This window comes from Eleutherodactylus coqui, chromosome 5, assembly GCF_035609145.1.
Source record: "Eleutherodactylus coqui strain aEleCoq1 chromosome 5, aEleCoq1.hap1, whole genome shotgun sequence".
Taxonomy (NCBI): domain Eukaryota; kingdom Metazoa; phylum Chordata; class Amphibia; order Anura; family Eleutherodactylidae; genus Eleutherodactylus; species Eleutherodactylus coqui.
The window spans coordinates 200625726-200651023 of NC_089841.1; the positions used below are offsets into that span (position 1 = coordinate 200625726).

At 47.3% G+C, this 25298-nt stretch overlaps 1 protein-coding gene across 1 annotated transcript in view; it reads left to right on the forward strand.

Moving 5' to 3' along the window:
* The first annotated feature begins 2286 nt into the window (after positions 1 to 2286).
* Positions 2287 to 25298, forward strand: part of MFSD14B (major facilitator superfamily domain containing 14B) — a 54768-nt gene continuing 31756 nt past the window's right edge. Inside the window, exons 1-2 of the mRNA XM_066604064.1 lie at positions 2287 to 2504; positions 22864 to 22959. Of these exons, the coding sequence (XP_066460161.1) occupies positions 2424 to 2504; positions 22864 to 22959 (177 nt within the window). The 5' untranslated portion in view covers positions 2287 to 2423. The remainder of the gene's footprint in view (positions 2505 to 22863; positions 22960 to 25298) is intronic.

The window sequence follows — 25298 nt, forward strand, 5'->3', positions numbered from 1 at the left end:
GAGCATTGATTATGTCATAAATAGGAAAAGCTAATGGGTCCCAACTCGATTATTCAATTCTAGCGCAAAAGAATTGGCGTTGAAATTTTACGTGCGGAATGTAATTTCTTCACTTTCCGGTGTCATAGAAACGGGAAATTTGGCACGAGCATTGATTATGTCATAAATAGGAAAAGCTAATGGGTCCCAACTCCATTATTCAATTCTATGCGCAAAAGAATTAGCGTCCAAATTCTACGTACGGAATTTAATTTTCTCACTTTCTGGTGTCAAAGAAACGGGAAATTTGGCACGAGCATTGATTATGTCATAAATAGGAAAAGCTAATGGGTCCCAACTCCATTATTCAATTCTATGCACAAAAGAATTAGCGTCCAAATTTTACGTACATAATCTAAATCTCTCACTTCCCAATGTCATAGAAACATGAAATTTGGCACAAGCATTGATTGTGCCATAAATATGAAAAATGAATGGGTCCCAACTCGATTATTCAATTCTAAGCGCAAAAGAATTAGTGTCCAAATTTTATGTATGTAATCTAATTCTCTCACTTCCTGATGTCATTTTATATGAAGGAAACGTCGCATGGTTACCTCCACGTGGTGTTTTCTGGGTAACGCAGAGAACTATGCAAAATGGTGAACATATGTTTTCCCTCAGTATCTCTAAAGTAACCACGACTTCATAAGATTTTCCGTGTGAACACCAGATAAACACCAGTACCAAATTAACTCGGGCGAAGCCAGGTATATCAGCTAGTATATCATATGTAGTAATAGTAAGCAAGTGCTGGCGGGAAAATAATATAACGAAGATAGATAATGACGTCAGGAATATCTCAAAAACTAGAGATCCTAGAGGGAACTGGGTGGTGTTTTCGGACTCAACGGCACAATAATACTCAGAAAGTCTAAAGTTCCAGGCACCATGGAAGCATTTTTTTTGTCCCCCAGTATTATTACTCAAACCAGCGAAAATGAACGATTATCGTCAGCCAACGATTGAGTGACGGATGATAAATTGTTCGCTTTTCGTTCACTTTCTGCAGGCATACAAATCTCCGTCGGTTCGGTTTCAATAGCGCTCGTTCAGTCGTTATCAGTCACCTATGCGGCGAATGTAAACGTTTGAACGAGCCAACGATGTATCTGCTGAATGAGGCCTCCCTCACGCATGCGTTGCGGTAAGTGCCGTGATGTAAATCGCATCGCTTTGCCGCATCTTACTTTTATTTTCGGCTTCATTGATGAGGAGCGCTAAAGGCTTAGGAATAGAACAGACACCGCTCGACAATCGCGGAGTGAAAATCACAGCGCTATAAAGCGGCTCCCAGTGCAAACAATAGGAGCGGTATACAGCGATCAGCGCAGGGCTGAAAGCGTCACGCTAATTGCGGTAAAAAGTGCCTGTATTAGGGAGGCGTATACAGGCTGCCCGAGCGAACTCTGACATCGTTGGTGCGTTCAAGCGATGAATTGTGTGGTGTAAACGGCCCCTTATTTGTGAAAGCTAAGGTAAAAGACAAGCGGTAAAACAACCAATCAGGTCACTGCTGTCATTTTCCAATGGGCCTGTGAGAAATGAGAGCTGGAATGTGATTGGTTGCTATAGGCAACTGCTCCCTTGAACCGTCAGCAGCCGCCCATAAGGATTAGCTGCATGCCGGCACTTCCCGCGCACTTATTAGCCTTTTACGCCCTACCTCAGCCCTAACAACCAATCAGGTTGAATCAGCCAACCGAAACAACCAATCAGGTTGAATCAGCCAACCGAAACAACCAATCAGGTTGCTGGAACTGCTGATTGATGCAGAGGTGGGGAAGAAGATGTTAATATGCTTCCCGCGCTTATCCCCTCCCTAGGAATGTCTCTCTGCTATTGTTCCTGTCAGCTGTGGACGCTGCAGTGACCTCTGCCGTCCACCAGCAGAACTGCAGCTGTCTTTGAGGACGCGCCTCCCGGCTAGTGTCAGGCAGAGGGGGCGGGCTGATGACGTGCTTCCGGCGAATGAGCGGAGTGCGCAGCCGTTCCTGCTGGTGAAGAGAAGGTGGAGGCCGAGACTGCCGGCCTGCGAGTGTGTAGGCGGGCGGGTCCATACGGACCGGGGTTGGAGTCTGGATCCCTCAAAGGACGAGAGGAGGCCGGAAGAGGGCACCGGCGCTGACCAGCCCGAGCCTTCCTCCGGACCAGCGGAGGGTTCAGCCTCCTACCCTGTGGTGCTGAGCCCGGCCTCTCTGTGCCAGCTGCCCCTGCTGCACCCCGTGTCCCCGCAGCCGCCGGCCCTGCACCCCGTACACCCTGTGCTGGTGGCCACCATAGACCTGTCGTCCAGCCCAGCCCTGGACCCCGCGGAGTGTGCGGCGGAAGCTCCCCTCGTAGTGACCCGCTCAGCGGCGGCTGCCCAGGATGACGAGCGCAAGATGAGCCAGGCCAAGCAGAAGCCGGCGGCCGGCAGCAGGATCATGCTGGTCAAGAGGATCCTCATGAAGGACGGCAGCACGGTGAGTTATCTGCTTGCCGGGACTTACATGCTGACAGCTCTACTGTCACTGGGGGCACGTGGGGGCCAGCAAGGTGTCCTCAGGCTTCACTAGGATGGTGATGCCACCTGGGTACCATTAAGGTGTCCTCATGCCCCACTAGGATGGGAGTGCCTCTGAGGTACCAGCAAGGTGTCCACATGCTTCACTGGGATGGTGATGCCACCTGGGTACCATTAAGGTGTCCTCATGTCCCACTAGGATGGGAGTGCCTCTGAGGTACCAGCAAGGTGTCCACATGCTTCACTTGGATGGTGATGCCACCCAGGGGTTATTAATGTGTCCTCATGCCTCACTAGGATGGTGATGCCAGCTAGGTACCATCAGGGTTTTCCTCATGCTTCCCTAGGATGGTGATGCCACCCAGTGCCATCAAGGTGTCCTCATGCTTGCCTAGGATGGTGATGCCACCAGGGTACCTTCAAGGCGGTCCTCATGCTTCATAGGATGGTGATGCCACCAAGGTGTCCTCATGCTTCACTAGGATGGTGATGCCACCTGGGTACCATTAAGGTGTCCTCATGTCTCACGAGGATGGGAGTGCCACTGAGGTACCAGCAAGGTGCCACCCAGGGGTTATCAGTGTGTCCTCATGCCTCACTAGGATGTTGATGCCAGCTAGGTACCATCAGGGTTTTCATGCTTCCCTAGGATGGTGATGCCACCCAGTGCCATCAAGGTGTCCTCATGCTTACCTAGGATGGTTATGCCACCAGGGTACCTTCAAGGCGGTCCTCATGCTTCATTAGGATGGGGATGCTACTAAGGTGCCAGCAAAGTGTCCACATGCTTCACTAGGATGGTGATGCCAGCTAGGTACCATCAAGGTGTTCCTCATGCCTCACTAGGATGGTGATGTCGCTAAGGTGTCCTCATGCTCCACTTCGGTGGTGATGTCAGCTGGGTGCCAGCAAGGTGTCCTCGTGCTACACTAGGATAGTGATGTCAGCTGGGTGCCAGCAAGGTGTCCTCGTGCTACACTAGGATAGTGATGTCAGCTGGGTGCCAGCAAGGTGTCCTCGTGCTACACTAGGATAGTGATGTCAGCTGGGTGCCAGCAAGGTGTCCTCGTGCTACACTAGGATAGTGATGTCAGCTGGGTGCCAGCAAGGTGTCCTCGTGCTACACTAGGATAGTGATGTCAGCTGGGTGCCAGCAAGGTGTCCTCGTGCTACACTAGGATAGTGATGTCAGCTGGGTGCCAGCAAGGTGTCCTCGTGCTACACTAGGATAGTGATGTCAGCTGGGTGCCAGCAAGGTGTCCTCGTGCTACACTAGGATAGTGATGTCAGCTGGGTGCCAGCAAGGTGTCCTCGTGCTACACTAGGATAGTGATGTCAGCTGGGTGCCAGCAAGGTGTCCTCGTGCTACACTAGGATAGTGATGTCAGCTGGGTGCCAGCAAGGTGTCCTCGTGCTACACTAGGATAGTGATGTCAGCTGGGTGCCAGCAAGGTGTCCTCGTGCTACACTAGGATAGTGATGTCAGCTGGGTGCCAGCAAGGTGTCCTCGTGCTTTACTAGGATAGTGATGCCACCCGGGTGCCATGAAGGTGTCCACATGCCTTTTCTTGGATGGTGATGTCAGCATCGCCACCTGGGTGCCATCAATGTTTACATGCTCCACTTTGATGGTGATGTCACTCGGGTGCATTAATGTGTTCTTCATGCGTCACTTGGATGGTAATGCCAGCGTGGCCACCTGGGTGCAATCAATATGTCCCCATGCACCACCTGGGTGCCATCAAGGTTTTCAAATGCTCCACTCAGATGGTGATGCCAGTGTGGTCACCTGGGTTATTATACATGCTGGTGATGTATGGTGTGCCCGGTGTGAAAGTTTCCCAGCCCACTAAGTTGCCACTTGCCAGACTGCCTTTTAATGACTTAAAATGCAGCAGGTGGGTAAATGTCCCACTGATTATTGTAAGACGTGTTCTGGGTGAGATTGTGGCGCTCCGCTACCTGTGGCCCAGTGACTGGTAGCTGCACCCGCATCAGCAGGTCACCTAGTTCCCAGCTGGCACCTTCTTGGGTAGTGTTGTCTGTAGTGTCTTGTCCGTTCCTCCCAGAAGGTATCTGCTACCAGCAGTGTAGATGGAGATAATGCCACCTAATGTGGTGGAGATCTACAGGTTTGAGGAGTGATAAGATAGTTGATGGATGCCATTAGGGAGTCATTCATGCTGGTACTTGCAGGTTAAGCACGGCCCTGAAGGCTTTGTATCATGTGACGCCTTGCCGCAGGTCCTACATATTTTGTCAGCTTCTCTCGTAAAGAAGTATATCTTGTGTTTCAGAAGCTTTTCTCCTGCTGACCTTTAGTTACCTTCTCTGATCGGTGGCTGGTATTTGTGGTTGTGTACCTGCAGTACTGAAGAACATACAGTAATTCATTATCGTAGGGCATCTCATGGGACAACTCCAAGTCCTCGAGCTCCGGAGAACTTACTCCCTTATCTGGAGGGGTTCTCCTGGGAGAGCTCCGAGTTCTGTAAATGTTATGTCACTGGAGAACATACTCCATTATTATATGATGTGCTTCTCCCTGGACGGGTTCATGTCCTGTATGTTGTGCTACGTTGAGATTCTGAGAACATACTTAATTATGATATAACGTGGTTTTCCCAGGGGAAGTTCATGTCCTGTATGGAGTGTTACTTGAAGCTCCTGAGAACATACTACATTATTATGACATGGTTTTCCTGGGATGGGTTCATGTTCTGTATGTGGTGTTACCTGGAGCTTCCAGAGAATATACTCCAACGTGGTTCTCCTGGGACAGGTCCTGGTACTGTATGGGGTGTTACCTGGAGCTCCTGTGGACATACTTCATTATTATATGATGTGGTTTTCCTGGGACAGGTCCATGTCCTGTATGTGGTGTTACCTGGAGCTCCTGAGAAGATACTACACTATTATGACGTGCTTCTCCCTGGACAGGTCCATGTCCTGTATGGGGTGTTACCTGGAGCTCCTGAGAAGATACTACATTATTATTATACGTGCTTCTCCCTGGACAGGTCCAGGTCCTCTATGTGGTGTTACCTGGAGCTCCTGAGTCTCTGGAGGATATGCTACATTATTAGATGACGTGGTTCTCCTGGGACAGCTCCTGTATGTGGTGTTACCTGGAGCCCCTGAGAACATACTACATTATTGTATGACGTGGTTCTCCTGGGACAGGTCCTGTATGTGGTGTTACCTGGAGCTCCTGAGAACATTCATTATTATATGATGTGGTTCTCCCGGGACGGGTCTGCGTTCTATAGATGTGATGTCACTGGAGGGCATACTACATAATTATCTGAAGCTGTTCTTAGACCGGTGTCTGCGGTGTCCTATCTGGAGAATATAAATGGTTATTATCCTGTTTTGCTGACAGGTTTGGGTTGAGGATGTGTAACCTGAAGCTACTGTACAACCTGGTTTATTATAAGGTTTCCCCGGGCTTTCCAACTTCAGTAAAGGAAGCCAGACTGGCAGTTACTTATATGAACTGTGTAAACGGGAACCCAGAGCCCATGGTTGTCCTGATGGTAAAGCGTGCCCCGACCTTCCAGAATACGAACGCCACAGTGGATTTATGCAGAAAATGACGCACAAAAAACTTGCTCACTTGACTTTATTCTGCGCTCCGGGCTCACGGCTCTAACTCCCATAGAGGGTAGCTCCGATTCTGAAAGGGCGGGGGGCTCTAATAAGTGGCCGCTCAGTCAATATACAGAATAAGACTAGGCTTCCATGTCACATGTTGCACATGAGAACACTGTCTGAAAACTGCATACGTTTTACCTTGAAATGCCCCGTTTTGTGGTGTGGTTTTTAGCCAACCAGCTACTACATGTGAAGCATATGACTTGAATGTTCTTGACCTGTAGAAGCCAACCTGCTCAAAACTGTACGACGAAACTGCGGCATATCACGGCAAAACGCATGCTGTTTTTAGACTGTTTTGATTTGCAATTTCAGACTTTTTAATGGTATTGTGGTAAGGCGGGCTGCGCACGGGCGATCCCAATGGTATTGTGGTAAGGCGGGCTGCGCACGGGCGATCCCAATGGTATTGTGGTAAGGCGGGCTGCGCACGGGCGATCCCAATGGTATTGTGGTAAGGCGGGCTGCGCACGGGCGATCCCAATGGTATTGTGGTAAGGCGGGCTGCGCACGGGCGATCCCAATGGTATTGTGGTAAGGCGGGCTGCGCACGGGCGATCCCAATGGTATTGTGGTAAGGCGGGCTGCGCACGGGCGATCCCAATGGTATTGTGGTAAGGCGGGCTGCGCACGGGCGATCCCAATGGTATTGTGGTAAGGCGGGCTGCGCACGGGCGATCCCAATGGTATTGTGGTAAGGCGGGCTGCGCACGGGCGATCCCAATGGTATTGTGGTAAGGCGGGCTGCGCACGGGCGATCCCAATGGTATTGTGGTAAGGCGGGCTGCGCACGGGCGATCCCAATGGTATTGTGGTAAGGCGGGCTGCGCACGGGCGATCCCAATGGTATTGTGGTAAGGCGGGCTGCGCACGGGCGATCCCAATGGTATTGTGGTAAGGCGGGCTGCGCACGGGCGATCCCAATGGTATTGTGGTAAGGCGGGCTGCGCACGGGCGATCCCAATGGTATTGTGGTAAGGCGGGCTGCGCACGGGCGATCCCAATGGTATTGTGGTAAGGCGGGCTGCGCACGGGCGATCCCAATGGTATTGTGGTAAGGCGGGCTGCGCACGGGCGATCCCAATGGTATTGTGGTAAGGCGGGCTGCGCACGGGCGATCCCAATGGTATTGTGGTAAGGCGGGCTGCGCACGGGCGATCCCAATGGTATTGTGGTAAGGCGGGCTGCGCACGGGCGATCCCAATGGTATTGTGGTAAGGCGGGCTGCACACGGGCGATCCCACTGGTATTGTGGTAAGGCGGGCTGCACACGGGCGATCCCACTGGTATTGTGGTAAGGCGGGCTGCACACGGGCGATCCCACTGGTATTGTGGTAAGGCGGGCTGCACACGGGCGATCCCACTGGTATTGTGGTAAGGCGGGCTGCACACGGGCGATCCCACTGGTATTGTGGTAAGGCGGGCTGCACACGGGCGATCCCACTGGTATTGTGGTAAGGCGGGCTGCACACGGGTGATCCCACTGGTATTGTGGTAAGGCGGGCTGCACACGGGCGATCCCGATGGTATTGTGGTAAGGCGGGCTGCACACGGGCGATCCCGATGGTATTGTGGTAAGGCGGGCTGCACACGGGCGATCCCACTGGTATTGTGGTAAGGCGGGCTGCACACGGGCGATCCCGATGGTATTGTGGTAAGGCGGGCTGCACACGGGCGATCCGATTCCGCGTGCAGGATCCCGCAATAGAATCCGGCTCTGACCCCCAGCCTGCAACCCTGCGTACCCTTTCTTTTCCATATTGCGTATGACCGTGGACGCTTGCCGTCAGTCATGCGCAGTACAGGTTTTTTTCTCCCCACCCCCCTTTTTTAACCTTTTGTTTTTCCCACACCGTTGCTAGGAGATGACCCGGGTACCCGTGTCATCTGCAGTGTCAATTGCGGATGGGCTGTGAGTCGGGCGGCTTCCCTCGACTTCAATGAAAGCCTTCAGTATGGAGTCTTTACAAAAATTGAGCATACTGTGATTTTTAAATCCGCTTGCGCAAATCGCTACCCCCTCGTGAGCAGACATGCGAATGTTCTATTTTTTTTTTTTTATTCATATGGAATGCTGCGGATCGTCCGCACGGGTGGTGATCGCAGAATCCGCAATTCAAATCCGGTCGTGTGCAGCCGGCCTTAAACTGCAATTCTATCGCCATGTGGAAGGCCGGCCTAACCCGTTCTATGCTGTAAAGAATTGTCTAATTATGTGTTTTTTGTTTTTTTCGTCTTGAGTCGTGTTTGCTTCCACCTCATGATGCCAGGTTTTATGGGCACTTGGCACCTGTGCTAGCCAGGACAATTTGCTCTCTCTTGACATATACAAATATAAGCTAAGCTAGGCTGCTTTCACATTTGCGGCAGGGGTTCCAGTTTCCTGCTCCGTTCGGGGAGCAGAAAAGGGGAAATCCACAGGCCGAACGGATCCGTTTTATGACGGAACCGAACAGCGGTGAACGGACCCTATTGACTACAATGGGGTCTGTTTGATTTCCAATCAGCTGTCCGGCATTTTATCGGAAGAAGGAAGCGCTGCATGGAACGCTCATTGGTATTTTGTGTCAGATCTGCGATGTCTCCTCCAAGGTTCCAATGCAGAGGAAGGGCAGCCCAAATAACCATGCTAGTCATGTGAAACCCCCTTATCAATATATCTTCTGGAAGTAAGCAGCTGGCACGTTCTCAAAATGCCACCTGGCACTTTTATGCACACAGACCCTTTCATGCAGTTTTGTGCCAGTGCAATTTTTTTATTGGGAAAAAGTGTGTAATTTGTGGTTAAAAGTGTGACCTAAGCAGACAAGTAGATGTATAACAAGCCTAAGGGCGGGCTCTCATGAGCGTAATTTCAATGCGTAATACGCGGTGAATGGAGTCCCTGAAAGTCCATTGATTTTTCATTGACCCACTCACACCAGCGGTTTTTGATTGAGTAAAAAAAAAAAGCAGAATGTTCTATTTCACCGTGTAATAAACGCTGTAGACAACGATGAGCCTTATCAGGGATTCACAGCGGGATACAGCTGATACTATTGTTTCAGCTGTATCCCGCTCCCTGATGACAGGCTGGGCATGAAGAACACAGCAGTCCAGCTCTGTTCTCCATACCTGGCACGGAGCGCTCGGCTGTATAACAGGCGGAGCGCTTGGAGCGGGGAACACCTAGATGCAGAAGACAAGTGGGGACACCCTGCTTCTCTTCTGCATCCTCCGCTCTGAGCGCTCGGCTGTATAACAACCGGGCGCTCGAAACAGGGAGCAGCTGGATGCAGAAGACAAGTGGGGACACCGCACTTGTCTTCTGTATCCTCCGCTGGCAGCGTAAGGTGATCGCTCATCTTGAGTGATCATCTTGCGCTGTAAATGACACAACGATTATCGCTCAAAAGACACAACGGGAAAATTCATTAGAAAGTCACATTGTACATGAGATACGCTGTCATGCGCAATGCAAAATCGCTGCCCTACACAGCAATATGCCAGCTTACACAGCACTAAAACAGTACGTTATACATGCAGTGCGTTATGCATAGGCTCGTGTGAACCGGCCATAAGATGTGCAGCGTGCATACATACCACTTGTGCTCATGTACATTTAGTGTATACATTTGGAAACGTCTGGCCAAAAAACTTTACCTGGGAGTTGTCAGATCCTAAACTTAAAAAAAAAACAAAACAGAAAAATGTTGTAGAAGTCGAGATAAAATGTTCATAAAATGCAATGATATGATATAATGGTTTCCTGTGTGCTGCACCCCGTAGACTGTAGTGCAGAGCCTACTGTTTACTGCTAATGGAACTGTATCAAGTGAGGAAAGAGTCTGGGCTCATTCACACCACCATTCAGCTGCTATCAGACTCTGGCCAGGCTCACAAATGCGTATGACTACAATGTATTACTCGTGCCTGTATACGGTAATTCGTAGGCAATCGAATACTTTCTTAAGCTGGTTCGCTTGCATTTGTGTGTCGGATGTTGTGTGCGTAATACAGAATGCAGCATGTTCTATTTTGCAGCAAATTATGTGCGGGAAAGCCCATTACTCTCTATGGGTGTGTAATCAACGCCGCTTATGTGCAATTATATATGGGCGGCTTGTATTTGTTAAGTTGCGAAGCGACAGTATGGGAAATTTTTAAATAAAACAGGAAGGCTGCGCACGGCAGCGTGCGTGAGATATGTTGCCACGTGCAGCGTAATCTCACAGCGATATGCCGGGTCACCGGCGGCTCCACAGCGGTAAAACGCTGAGTGACTCGTGCAGCATTTTATGTTTATGGCCGTGTCGTGTAAGCCCAGCCCTTGTCTGCCTTTTTTGTAGCAGAGAGGTGGAATTAAACAGTTCAATTTTTTCCCCCCCATTGGTTTAAATGTGTTTAAAAAGATGGAAAGCAAACTCTTCCCCCCCCCCCCCTGCTTTTGGGCCCAATGTCCACTTGCGCACAGGGATTTCACTGCTGAATTGCGCAGTGGAATCCATCCATGCCCACAGACATGGAGAGGAATGAACATTTTCTTACCTGTCCAGCTCTAACGTGGATCTCCTCTGTGCCACTCTCCCACGTGGTTTTTATAGTAAAATTCGCCTGTGGACATTTGGCCTAAGAATGTTTTTGTTTTGCCAGTGTAAATCGAGTTTGGAGTGCAGCCCCTCTGTCATTAGTGATCCAGCTTCTGTAGTAACTGGGATGTTGGGCCATTTTCCTTACTTTGGGGGAGCAGGCTTCACAGGCTCGGCTTCTCTGCATGCGCACAGCTCTCAGTTCTGCAACCAGTGTGTACACGAGCTCTAGCAGCCTTGGGGTACTTTTACACGGGACGACTGTCAGGCTCCTAATGCCTGGTTGTCCCAGTGATTATCGCTCCTACGCTTCTAAACGGGAGCCATAATTGCCCATTGATTGGAGGTGGGTGGAGTGCGCTGGAGATCTTGTCCAGCCGCTCACCTTCATTCAAAGTAAACGGGTGGTAGTTCATAGACTGACACCTGGCAACAGACACTAGGTGAGCTGAAAACCAAGCGACTCCAACAAGTGAGACATTTGTCACTCACTTGCCCAGTTGAGTCCTGTGATTACATGGACGTCGGTCGCCTGTGATCGCTGCTTGAACGATCGCTCGGGTGACTCTTAGCCCTTGTAAAAGTACCTCTGATATATGTTAACTAATACTTTTTTGTAAAACTTGTTCTCAGAAGAGACGTGGCCAGAAAACCTCATGGTACAGATTTGGTATTGACAGGATAGGGGCAGTGTAAAGCCTAGTGCACCTCCAAACCAAGAAGTTTCCTCCTTCTGCTCCGTTTTCTTCACTCCTATTTTGTTGAAGAAAAAAACCTTTGTGTCAATCGGAGGGCAAGTATGCTCCCTGATTGATAAGAGATGGTGATGGTATAAGATTCCATATTACCCCCGGGGGTCATCTGAGGCCACGCAGCCTCCTCCCTGCACACTGCTGTCTCTTCTCACCGGTTGCTCAGGCTAAAGTTCCTGCTCTTGTTTTAGAGTCAAGGATCTTGACTTTTAAACCAGACCCAGGATTTAGCCTTCAGCAAGGAAGAATCACGTGCGTCTTTGACTACTGGATTGCCAGGGCATGTGATATATGGCCTTGGCATGGTTATGGTTGAAAGTAGGGCTGGGTGGTTAATTCCATTAATTGGCCCATTAAATACCCCTTGATTCTGTTTATTTGCAAAAATCTCGTCCACACACGGCGGAGAAGCTGTTGCGGTCAAGCCGCGCTGAAACTGACATGCTGTGCGGAATTCAAAGTGAATGCGCCTTGACGCCGGGCGGGCCGCTGGCTGTCAGATGAGTTTTCAGTAGTGTGATGCTTGTAAGGTGCAATGCAGAACCAGTGAAAAATCATGAGCGGGTTAAGAAATCGCAGCGAGCCCCATAACCTGCGTATGATTTCACTCTGCGGTCTACCGTACCGGTCTCACATTACATGCTGACAGAGATGAACCTTTCTTCTAGGGCTCGACGAATGTGCCAGGCCGCTGTCGCATCACTTGATTTCTTACATTAACTGAGCGCCTTTGTCAGTGTAAGAAATCAATTGATGGGATAGCCGCCCGGCACATTTACTGATTGCCAACGTCATCCGTCTAAGCAATAGGCCCCTTGAGAGCCAAAGAAAAGTTAATTAAAAAGAACTGTAAAACAATCGGCACGTCTTTCCCTGCAAAATGCTCATTTTACGTAAAAATAAAAAGTTGCGTATCGCCACATTCGTAATGAACCACTATAATCGTTTTTTGTCTATCCCACAAAGTGAATGGCGTAAAAGACCATTTAAATAAACCAATGCTGTATATTTCATTCATCCACTGCAAGAAAAGCAATCAAAAAGTTGCATGTGTAAAAGGCACCAATGGAAACTACAACTTCTCTCAGTAAAGACCTGTGGCCAGAAAATAAAGGAGTCGTGGAATGCCGGGATAAGAGTACTCCAGGGCCTACTGAGAGAGAGTATTTTTACTTTATGGGCCACTGGTACAATCCTATGTAGTGATTAGCTAAGTGCCTAGCCACACCCCCTGACCACACCCCCTTTTTTGGAGGGGTGCCTTTTTCCAAGACGTGTCCCCAAGGCTGAAATAGTTGGGAACAATGTTCTATACTTTGCCCCCCAGCTGTGGTGGCTCTGGGGATCTTCTATGTCGGCACCTACAGTACTAGCGCCTTCGGACAACGTGGTTGTGTATGGTGGCGCCATTATAGATGATGCGTCATTACGGTCCCGAGCACCATTGCTGATGGATATTTTGTAATCCCTGTAAAGGGACAGATACTTTGTGCTTGACCTACCTAGTTACCAGCATCATTCAGTTGTGAAGTGACCCCCTCAGTGGGCTGCCTATAGGTGATGTACGATGGCCTATGCACGACTCAGCGAGGAAAGTTGTTGGGTACTGACAGGGCACATCGCAGCTTCTCAGGGCGGCTTCACACGAGTGTAATTCGCTGCGTGACGCCTTTGAGACTGTTGTGCGCAATGACGCTGTGCACCTGCTGCGTGACGCCAATCGTCATGCACTAGCTTGGCATGTATGCGCAAGTAATACGCACCGAGATTGAACATGCTACCGTCTTTATTGCATGTGTATTTCATGCGATGTGTGATCGACAGCATGGGAGCCAATAGGTACAGCAGTAATTTTGTGCTCAAAATACGCTCGCGCCACACGCTCATATGAAGGAACCCCTAGCCTGTATTTACGTAGTTGAGTTCCGGCCCATTAGTGATATGGATGGAGCTCCTTTTTTAAACTAATGGTTGCTCATGGAAAAGTCGCAGTACGTCTTATTTTTGGCCGATTCTGTTCAGGAATTGCCCATTACATCCTATGGGAGGGAAAAACAAAATCGCATTGCGCTAGCTTGTGAATGCAAGTTTCATACAAGTGCAATGCGGTTTTTCTATTTTTACTGTTGATTTACTATGAAACATGCGACTTTTACGTGCCTGCGCAGTGATGTAATGCATCTTTCTTGCAAAACTCATCAGTCGCAGGAAAAATAGTTGGTTTATGCGATATCGGTTTGAATTTCTTGGCCCTATATCGCATTCGCCTCTGTAAATACGGGCTTGCATGGCAGTGCTGAGCAGATTGGCGTAGACTGGCCGTAATCTTTCTGGTGACAGCCCGCAGTGGCCAGTTGTGTTGCGGTGTGTGCCCTCTGAGCGGCCATGTCCTCCTCCAGCATCGGTGTACGGATGTACTGGTTTGTGTTGTGTAGTAGAGGCGGTGGTTACTACGCAGGAGCGCCCGCCGTAATTATCTCCACCTCCGGGATGGCCGCCTGTTATTTTCTTCACAGCAAACTTGGTCTTCTGAAACCTAATCAGAACCCTGGGACGCTCTGCAAGTGCTAATTACCGTTACTATGCCAGTGCTTCTCCATAACAGCCTCTTGTGGCTGCCAAGGCAGGTGAAGGAAGCCGACCGCCACGCTGGCACTTCTGTATCCTCAGTACATAGGAATGTATCATGACCTACATGTAGGAGAAGGTGGACCACGTCTAGGTTGGTTTAGTCATGGTCATTCCTATCTGTTAAAAGGGTTTTCCAGGGAGAACGCTATTGATAAGCTGTCCTCAGGATAGGTCATCAATAGTCGATCGGCTGGGGTCCGTCACTCAGGACCCCGACCGATCAGCTGAGCGGGCGCATGCTGTCAGCGCCACAAACACATAGAGGTTGCAGCGGAAGCCTCTGCACCGACCTCCGTGTAGTGGCCGGCGCTTGTAACTGAAGGCACGGCTCTCGGTGAAATCAATGAAAGACGAGCCTGCAATTACAAGCGCTGGCCACTACACGGAGGTTGGCACTAAGGTTTCCACTCTTACCTCTGTGTATTTGCGCCGCTGACAGCATGTGCCTGCTCAGCTGATTGGTCGGGGTCCTGAGTGACAACTGTTGATGTCCTATACTGAGGATAGGTCACCAATAGTATTTCCATGGAAAACCCCTTTAATTAGAAAAGCTAAAAGTAAATACTCCTTTTTGAGTCCGCTTTCACATGGCTGAGAAAATCGTGCAAGATTTGTGTGTTGCAAGGTGCACTAATATGAACCCCCTTTTAAATGGAGTCATACACCTGAGTGTTTCCTATCTTTTAAAAAATTTTTTTATTTTAGCGGGGAACAAATCACGGCCTGTCTTATCTTTGGGCATGCTCGTTGTTTTCAACGGGGCCGGCTGGCTGAACGCGAGTGCGATGCGATGTCTCTTCCTATTGAAAACAATGGGCGACACTCTGATCCTCAGAGGATCGCTACATCCTAGAAGTGATGCGAGGCGGTTTTGGTATAAAAACATCTCATATCCGCGGGGGCTTTACATGTTGGCGAGCGCGATAGTGGGCTGATATCGCAGTCACCCGTGTGAAGTTAGCCGAGAGCGCCGGGCCTTCCTCTTCTGCCCAGTAAGCCCACTGTTGGCGACAATGGCAGTCTCTGGTGTAGACCAGTCGCAACACTTAATTTCCAAGAAAACGTCAATTTAAATCTTTCGATATTGGTCATTTTGAGAAACCTTCCCATAGATTCCTGTCCACGCTATTGATGGACAAGAGGCGCAGGCAAGCAACTTTGGCCCAATTTAGTGTTTTAATGAGGTCACTTTCACGATTGCTTCCATTAATGAGAGCAAGAAACTGGAATCTCTGACATTCCGATGAGTCTTATAATGGAATGGTGCCAAATGAACCACATTGATTCTAACGGGGTCTGCCCAGCTTCCTTTATGTCCTCCAACAGATTCACGAATGAAATGGCGCAGTATGTTACGCCCTTGTGACTGCACTTTTACTCCGGAGGCTCCAAACAGATGTTAGCGCGGCCGAACAATCTGCGAGTCCCTGCGGAGGAAGATGATGCGCTTTGCTTGAGGTTTCACCATTCCTCTAGTCTTCACCATGCTGGGCCTAAGGCCGGATTCACATGGGCAAGCGCAATATCGGGTTGAGAAATTCTGCGCTCGCCAATGTGCGCTTTTTTTCCCCCACGTTGATTGATGCAAGGCTTTTTTTTAATTCAAAAGGATAAGATTTACTTGTAAAGAGGGCCCATAACATTTTGGTGCATACTAGTATTTACTAGCAGCACAGTCTAGCGCACCTTCTTACATCTGTGTTCTGTTCCTCTGTTCTTCCTAGAAATTTGGGGATAAATTGCCAGCTGGGTGTGACCATTCCCCTTGTCATAGAGATGTCCTTTCAGTCTGGCACAGTCAGATTGCGAAAGCTCACGCACCAATTAGCAGTACCCAGTTGTCAATTTATTCACACGTTTCCAGGAGGATTAACAGAGGAACAAAGTCAAGATCTAAAAAGAGATGTTCCAGAATTGTTATAATATGCTGACTAGAAGCATTTACCGAAGCGTCCACTGCACAGATCTGCTGCCGGGGTGAATGGGGTCATTTAAGGGGTTTTTCACCATGTGTCCTTCACCAGTCCTTAAAATTCAGTGGGTCATCGGAGTCCGCCATTCACTGCAGTATGTCTGAATTACATGAATGTCATATAACGTGTCTTGTGCTGTCTAGTTACCATCTAGCCCCTGTGGCTTTTCGGAGAGGCTTTAGCAGATGTGCTTGTATCTAAGCAGGATTGTATTAGTGGTGTGTGTATATAATATATACTGTGGGCTGTCTTCTAGGTGTGTAGGGGTGGGGAGCAGTGCTGCTATTTTGGAATCCAGGTCACCCCTTTCCATTCCTGGTAGCCCAGCAGGAGACGTCTTGGAGCTCCCGGCTGCACTTCTCTATATGATGATACATTGTTGTGGAGTGACATAAGTGAAATGCTCCGCATCTTGCGCTGATTTGTATGTAAAGCAGGAGCCGCACTAGAATGTACACTAGTTGTCACGTAATCCGGGCATAAAAATAGAACTAGAAGTCATTTCATAAGCACAGGTTAAGCCTAGTTAAGCCTGGCTAATACTTCTGTGTGGTGAAATGACTACATGGCTAAATATGACTAGATAGATCTCTCATAGGTTCATGATCCATGGGGAAGGATGGAAGAAGACCTGCATCTATCGATCTAAAAAAAAGAGGGGGTGGGTAAAAATAAATTAAGAATATGACTATATATATAATCTTTTTTTTTTTTTTTTTTTTTTAATGTGTTTTGGTCCCCTTACTGGCATTAAAAATATTTCTATCAGGTGCGCCCAGAAGGCTAAATCACTTACACAGCTTAGCATCTAGCAGTCTGAAGATAACCAATGGAAACCGGCTAGGCTCTCAACAGTTATTCCAAGTGGCCATTTCCCCTCTGCAGGGTGTACAACTGATATTCCATCCTCTGTGGACTGGTGGGAGGAGCCTGGCTGCTGCACTGTGTTCTATAGACTGTACACAGAGAACTACAGATCCTGCTTTCTAAACATCTGTAACACACGCACATGCTTGAGGCACTTTTTAAAGTGTAAATTTGCCTGTAGAGGCATTCGTGTTCTCTCTGCCCGTCAGTCACAGAGGACATGAGCTCTGAAAAGAAGAATAAATAAGAATAAACTTACCTCCCACCCGCTCCGTTTCTTCTCTTCACCGCGGCGTCATCTTCTCTGCGTCGCGGCCGGATCTTCTTGCTTCGGCTCGGCGGATGCGCAGGATGACGTCGGTGACGTGCCCCGCGCATGCGCCGGCTCGAAGAAAAAAGATCCGGCCGCGATGGAGAGAAGATGGCGCCGCGGCGAAGAGAAGAAACGGAACGGGTGAGTAAAATCTGATTTTTGTCTCCCGCGGATCCGTACGGCTTCCATAGGCTTCAATAGAAGACCCGCACGAAAATGGAGCATGGTCCAGATTTTTTCATGCTCCATTTTTTAAAAATCCCTTTTATTGACCATCCGCGGGTATTTATCTACCTGCGGGTGGTCAATGCATCCCTATGGGGTGCGGATCCGCGGGCAGGAGAAGAGTTAAAATCTGCTGCGGATTTTAATTCTTATTTTGCTTGTGGACATGAGGGGTAAAGAAACTACATGTATTTACTCCATATAGGAAAGTTCCTACTATACATATATTTAAAGGGGTTGTCTCGCGCCGAAACGGGTTTTTCTTTTTTTCCATAGGCCCCCGTTCAGCGCAGGACAACCCCAATGGATGTGTTAAAAAAAACAAAAAAACATATTACTTACCCGAATCCCCGCTCTGCGACGTCTTCCTTCTTCCTACTTCTTCCTTCACCAAGATGGCCGCCGGGATCTTCACCCACGATGCACCGCGGGTCCTTTCCCATGGTGCACCGTGGGCTCTGTGCGGTCCGTTGCTGATTCCAGCCTCCTGATTGGCTGGAATCGGCACACGTGACGCGGCGGAGCTACGATGACCAGCTCTCTGGCACGAGCGGCCCCATTCACCAGGAAGAAGACCGCACAGCGCAAGCGCGTCTAAAAACGCCAGAAGAAAGCGAAATTAGACGGATCCATGGCGACAGGGACGCTAGCAACGGAGCAGGTAAGTGAATAACTTCTGTATGGCTCATATTTAATGCACGATGTACATTACAAAGTGCATTAATATGGCCATACAGAAGTGTATAACCCCACTTGCTGCCGTGAGACAACCCCTTTAACATTTTTTTTGTTGCTTTTTACGGTGTGTGTGTATGTATGTATGTGTGTGTGTAGATATGTATATATGTGTATATATATATATATATAGATGTATGCAAGCTATAATATTCACATACTTATTTTATATGACTATTCTAAGGGGGGCAGTAATGCAAAAAAAAAAGTCAGACTGCACATGACGGCGTGCTTGAGATGCGCTGTAATACATAATGCAAAATCGCTGCCCTGCACAGCGATGTGCCTGCACACCGGTAAAACGTGTTATACACCCACCGTTATGTCGAAAGCCGTTTTCACACTCAAAATATTGTGCGTTGCATGATCCCATTCTTTTGAACGGGGTCATACACCTGAGCGAGGAAATAAACTGCGGCAGTCCAATCTTTGGGCACCCCCTTGCGTCTCCTATTGTTTCCGGCGGCAGTATCACAGCATGCGCTAGGTGCACAAGATGCAAAGTTTCCCCATTGAAAATGGCTGCGGTGGAGGATCGCAACTTCCCCGAAGTGATGCGAGGCGGTTTTGATATAAAAACGCTTTGCATCCGCGGGGGAATAGCATGTTGGCTGTGATTCATGGCCCGATATTGCACTCGCCCGTGTGACGTTGACCTAAGACAGCCATGTCAGGGAAGCTGATGAGGATCTCTGAAGCACATTTGTATGTTGTAAGGGCTTTTTGTGGTCATGTGACATTTTTCGAATTCTTCCCACAAGCGGCTACCCATGTGACTCTATTCGGACTCCTAATGATGGGATTGACCCTCAGGCACATAAGGAGGCTCAATATTGCGCCAGCAATTTGTTATCCATCATTCCAGACAGATCTATTAAAGCTATTAAAACGGGTCCCATTCTTCTTTTTCTAAACCTTCTTCCTCCCCAGAGTAGTGTGGTGCGTGGGAGGCCGCTGATTGATGTGTTAGAAGGATGTCATCTGGGTAAATAATACATTACATTCATTGTACGGAATGATGCATCAGAGACGGCAACTTTATAGACTGAACCGATACTTACTTTCTTCTCTTTTACATTGAAATGGAGAATTGTCACTTTCAGGAAGAAGGTGTAACTAAACACTTGTAATGTCCGAACGTATTGCATTATGAGGATGTGGGCGTGTGAAGTGCCCAGCCCATTTCCTCAATTCTTCATTGTCACCGATTTGAGCACTAGAGGTAACGCCTGATGTTCTGTTACGAACCTGGATAATTCTTGTTAGGATCTAATAGTTCAAACGTGTGATTTACTGGATAAGAGGTCTAGAAGCGGGGAAGACGGGTTGTGTGTCACTATGTGCAGGCTGGTCCATAGACTACAGGACTAATGATGTAGCCGTCCTCCTGGCACAGCGGGGACACAGGAAGTTCTCTATTATAATGCCATAGTCCCACCGCAGTCCATGTATAGTGTTCTTATAATGTGCGGAGACGTCTCTGCTGACCTTTACTGCTGCCCTTCCTCTGACTCTGACCTTTTGTCTACATATTCTGCGGCTGTGTACAGACATTGTAATGACACAAGTGCCATCAGTCCCCGTTCCCAGTAGTGCTCACAATGTAAATGTCTTACCTCAAACACACTTGAGCCAATTGTTTTTTTTTTGTCCTGCACTGTAGAGGACCCTGACATGTAACCTAACTTTTCTGATTACTTTTTAGAGTAAGCTGCCATGTGTGTACATGAACAATAACACTACTTGTGGTCATTATGTGACTTGTATCCTGTATTTTGCCCCTCTGCAGGGTGTACAACTGATATTTCATTCTCCCAGCACTGGCGGGGGGAGCCTAGCTGCCTTGCTGTGTTCTATAGACTGTACACAGATCTACAGATCCTGCTTTCTAAACGTCTAATACAGACATACGCATGAGGCTTTTTTTTAAAGTGTAAATTTGCCTGTAGAGGCATTCTTGTGACCTCTGCCAGTCAGTCACAGAGCAGTAGGTGTTATAATAGGCCCAATGTGAGTGATGACAGTCTGTGTACAGTGCTGTGGAATATGTATGTGCTATATAAAGAGTAAAGACTGACTCTCCAGTAATGCTGTTTGTCTACAGCACACACTACCATGTGCTCTTCCTCTGCCAGAATGCCCAGCCGGTGATGTTACCAAGGGCATCTTTGCAGTGCTGTTCACAGGTTCTAGTACCGTGCTGTCTATGTAGACCCTTTAATCACTTGTTGTGTTGGTAAATGCTCTTGTTGCTGTGAAGTTGGGGTCGGAGCTATAACACCTCTCGCTGTGAGAAGCGCGCTGACGTATTTTCTCCATATCGCTTATCTTGACGGAGCTTTGCATAGCTGAGATCGCAGTTTTGTAGGTCACAAATGCTGCTTAGCAACAAATGATGTCACATGCACTAATGCCTGGCACCGGCTCACTCGGCAAATAATGGAAAAGCTTTACAACACTATTTACAGGACTGAGTGCCATATAGCTTGGAGAAAACTGACCTACATCCCACGCGCTCGGCTGCTGCGATCTTCATGCATCTGCAACGCCTTCTGGCAATTAAAAATCGCTGCACACGTACGAAAAAAAATATCACACATTGTTCCAATAGTTGGAATGGTAGAAAACTTCTCACTTGCAGTCAGGGATCACATGACCAGGGGCTCATCACTGTATTCCAGGAGCTGTGTGTGTCATGTGTGCAGTCAGCATAAATGTAGAGCTGCGATTGGCTGTTTGTCTAATGTGCTGTGCGTGTAATGTGTATAGTCAGCATGGATGTATGTCATGTAGCAGAGCTGAGTTTGCAACATGCGCATGTACTGTGGCACAGTTGTGTCTGTCACGCGCATATAATGTGGTAGAGCTGTGATGCGCATGTCATGTCTGTCAGGCGCATGGCATGTAGCACAGCCGTGTGTCTGTCACATGCCCATGTACCACAGCGGTGTGTGTGACGTGCATGTAGCAAAGCTGTGTGGCGCATTGCGCCACCAGAAACACTGGCATTACAGCAGTCACTATAGGCTCACACTCTTTGATATCGTCTACTAATTTGTTAGCTTACCTGTGTAGACTGGGAGAGAAGAAGCAGAGTCCTCTCACTAGAAAGAGGGTGGGTGATTAAATTGCAGCTCTATTGTATTTCTGGATGCCTAAGGGTGCCTGCACACGAACGGAATTTCCAGCGCGTTATTGTAGGCACATTATCTGCCCCAGACCGCAGCCAATATACTCCTATGAGGATCTGCAGTTGTCCCCAGACGGACGGATTTGTATCGCGTTTTTTCACGCGCTTGAAAAAATCTGCGACCTGTTCTAATTTGGGTCGGATCATGCGCGTGAAGCCTCCAATACAAGTGAATGGGTGCGTTTTTTCACGCAGTACATCCGCAGTGCAGCTGCGGATGGAGTCACTGGTTGCTATGACTACAGGAAGTAGGCATGGTAGGAGGCGTCCCAACACACAGCAGAGCTTCACAGGCAAATTTGTAGAGGGAGATAGGTAGTATTTCTTGCCAATGCAGGACGTAAGAATGCAAAATCTGTAGTAATGAATTCCTCTTGTGAATTTTTTTGCAGTGACTGAAATAAAGTCACGCTGGAGAAGCGCCCGAAAAAAGTTACATGGATCAACCATGCCCACAAAGACATCTGCTCACCGGGTGAAAGCATGTTGCCAGAATAATTTAACGGTGCTCACACAAGCAAGAGGGACAAAACGGAGTCTGGGTGTTGGTTTTTAAGCTGTTTTCCAAGGAATGGGCAGTTCTCTAGGGGTTGGGTTTACAATAAGGGCGTCTGCTGGTTTTTCTGCGCGTTTTTTTCCGCAACACATCCGCGCGGGATTTTTCATGCATCCGCACCTATCCGCAAGCACATTTAGGTACCATACGCGCGTGAAAATCCGCTAGCGGAATCCAGAACGCTCGTGTGCAGGCGGCCTAAGTAAGGCAGAATAACACCACTATACCTTATATTTACAGTTGAAGCTCTTTATGCATCTCTCTTGGTCTTTGGGCGTGTGAGTTATCTCGTTTCCTGGAAACTGGAATAATCTGTCATTTCTCTGTCAATTGACTGCTATAGATTTCAGTGCAATAAAGCACAGACACTTCTGTCTAAACGGACAGTTTGGTGAGGTTTCCAACATGGCCATGCCCAGGACAGTTCTAAAAAATGACTTGCTGCAACATTAAAGTGATCAGTGAACCTAAAATTATATGATTTTGATAGATTCCATTTTTTACTTGTATATATTATAATCTCACTTTCAGCCAACTGCTTTGTCCAAATCGGTCTTCTATGGTCCAGAGGTTATTTGTGTTACCGCAGAGCTTGGTGTGACCTCTAGGTGTAGCCTGCAGGCTGACGGTTTTGGTTTGTCTAGCGATGGCTGTGTCGTTACCAAGATGTACAGATACAGGACTTCAAAAACATTATTTTGGGAAACATTAGAAACAAATCGACTTCATCTTGCTTATTTATAGAGATCGCACCTGTTTTATATGTGAAACTATAAATTATCGGATCTGCTCATCCATCATGTGTTTTATTACAGCATTTATAAATCCATCTCTTCTTTTTGTTTCCAACATAGCAACAAGGAATGGGAAGACCGAGTGTATATCATGCCGTTGTGGTCATCTTCCTAGAATTTTTCGCCTGGGGTCTTTTAACAACACCAATGCTAGTAGTGAGTATTCTGTATTATTCCCCTTCAATATCTCTTTTGTTAATTGTGCCTTATTTTTATGCTCTTTGCATTGCTGTATGTGACCTGGCTGGAGGCGGTAAAGGGTTATTAGACTGTCCCATGATTAACATTAAAGACAAAGAATAAGAAACAAAAATATATAATTTATTTTTTTTTTTTTTGAGGGGGGACTATGGCGCAACCTTCAGACAAAGAAGACTGTCATATGTATTAGCCAAAAAGTATATTGTATTCACAGAGAGGGCAGCACAAGTCGACTGAAAATTTGAAAAAGCCCTATTCACAGACGTGACTTGGTTAAAAGTAATAAATTTTATTAAGTTTTATCTAAAAAAAACACGATTGGGCACAACAAAGGACACAACACAAAATCTAAGTTGTAATGGAAAGGCGTTAACCCACCAAATAGTGGATAGAAAAATGATTGGTGGGTTTCAAAATTACAACTTGGTATTACTTCTGATACTCCGTATTTCTTAATGTCGCACGTCACTTAGGAATACAGTCTGCATGGGGGCTGTTCATGGATTTCCCAAAAACCGGAACCCCAATTAGATATCTGTAGTTTTATTAATATAATGACAGAATTCGACCAGAGATACTCAGGTTGCGGAAACGTGATGTTCAACCTGAGGAAGTGAATATCTCTGTCAAAAATACTGCCTAGTGGGCTGAAAAGTTTTTAACAGCTCAAAAGGACAGTATGTCAAGGAAATTGATTTTAGTCAATTTTTATTCCTTATGGCCAGTACTCCTACTCATGGCGACAATGTTTGAGCAGAAACTTTCAGATTGCAAAAAAGTGATATTCAACCTAAGAAGATAGTTATCTCTGTCAGAGCTTGTTGCCTAGTGAGCTAAGACTTGTGAACGGCTCAAAAGGACAGTGTGTCAGAGATTTTAATTTTGTCAATGTTTTTTACTCATTATAAACAGTACTCCCACTCTACGCGTTTCACCACTGAGTGTACGTGGATCCTCAGGAGACTTAGTACTTAGAGAGTAGTAATAACAACAATAATGTTTACAGAGTTATGATGGTAAACAATTAGGGTATCACTCCATAGATAGAGTATCACTAAAATATTTAATCCTCAATCAGGAAATGAGCTCCTAGCGTTCAATTTGAGCTAGTAGGGTTTAACCTCGGTGAGGGAATAGATAAAGATTGTAAGTACGAGGTTCATTTCTTTCAAATGTTAAACCCTTCTTCTCTATCAATCCTACTTTCAATAGTCCCATGCCAGGTGTAATGGTCAATAGGATCTCCTTACAATGAGAGTAGGGATAAAGAGTACTACATGCATGAGATTACTGGGTTTGGAATTTTGGTCTGGAGGTAATAACTCTAACAGATCCAAATCCCCTATAAATGAGTGAAGGAGGTTTCAAGTCCTAAAGTCCTTAACTACTCATGCAAATACAAGCAATGAGGCCGTTAGCATAGCAGGACAAGGAGTCAATCCTCCCTAGGTACAGAGGAGTATTTTTCCTACACCCTCCTTTCTTTTTTCTATCTTTTTTCCCCCTTTTCCTCTCTCCCAGTAAGCTCAAGGCTAGGGAGCCTACCATCAAGGCGATGGGAACTAACCTATGTCATGCTCTGACCTCTTGAGCACTCTATCTTTCTGTAGGGATTGCTGTCCATGCATTAACCTTGAGCTTACTGGGAGAGAGGAAAAGGGGGAAAAAAGATAGAAAAAAGAAAGGAGGGTGTAGGAAAAATACTCCTCTGTACCTAGGGAGGATTGACTCCTTGTCCTGCTATGCTAACGGCCTCATTGCTTGTATTTGCATGAGTAGTTAAGGACTTTAGGACTTGAAACCTCCTTCACTCATTTATAGGGGATTTGGATCTGTTAGAGTTATTACCTCCAGACCAAAATTCCAAACCCAGTAATCTCATGCATGTAGTACTCTTTATCCCTACTCTCATTGTAAGGAGATCCTATTGACCATTACACCTGGCATGGGACTATTGAAAGTAGGATTGATAGAGAAGAAGGGTTTAACATTTGAAAGAAATGAACCTCGTACTTACAATCTTTATCTATTCCCTCACCGAGGTTAAACCCTACTAGCTCAAATTGAACGCTAGGAGCTCATTTCCTGATTGAGGATTAAATATTTTAGTGATACTCTATCTATGGAGTGATACCCTAATTGTTTACCATCATAACTCTGTAAACATTATTGTTGTTATTACTACTCTCTAAGTACTAAGTCTCCTGAGGATCCACGTACACTCAGTGGTGAAACGCGTAGAGTGGGAGTACTGTTTATAATGAGTAAAAAACATTGACAAAATTAAAATCTCT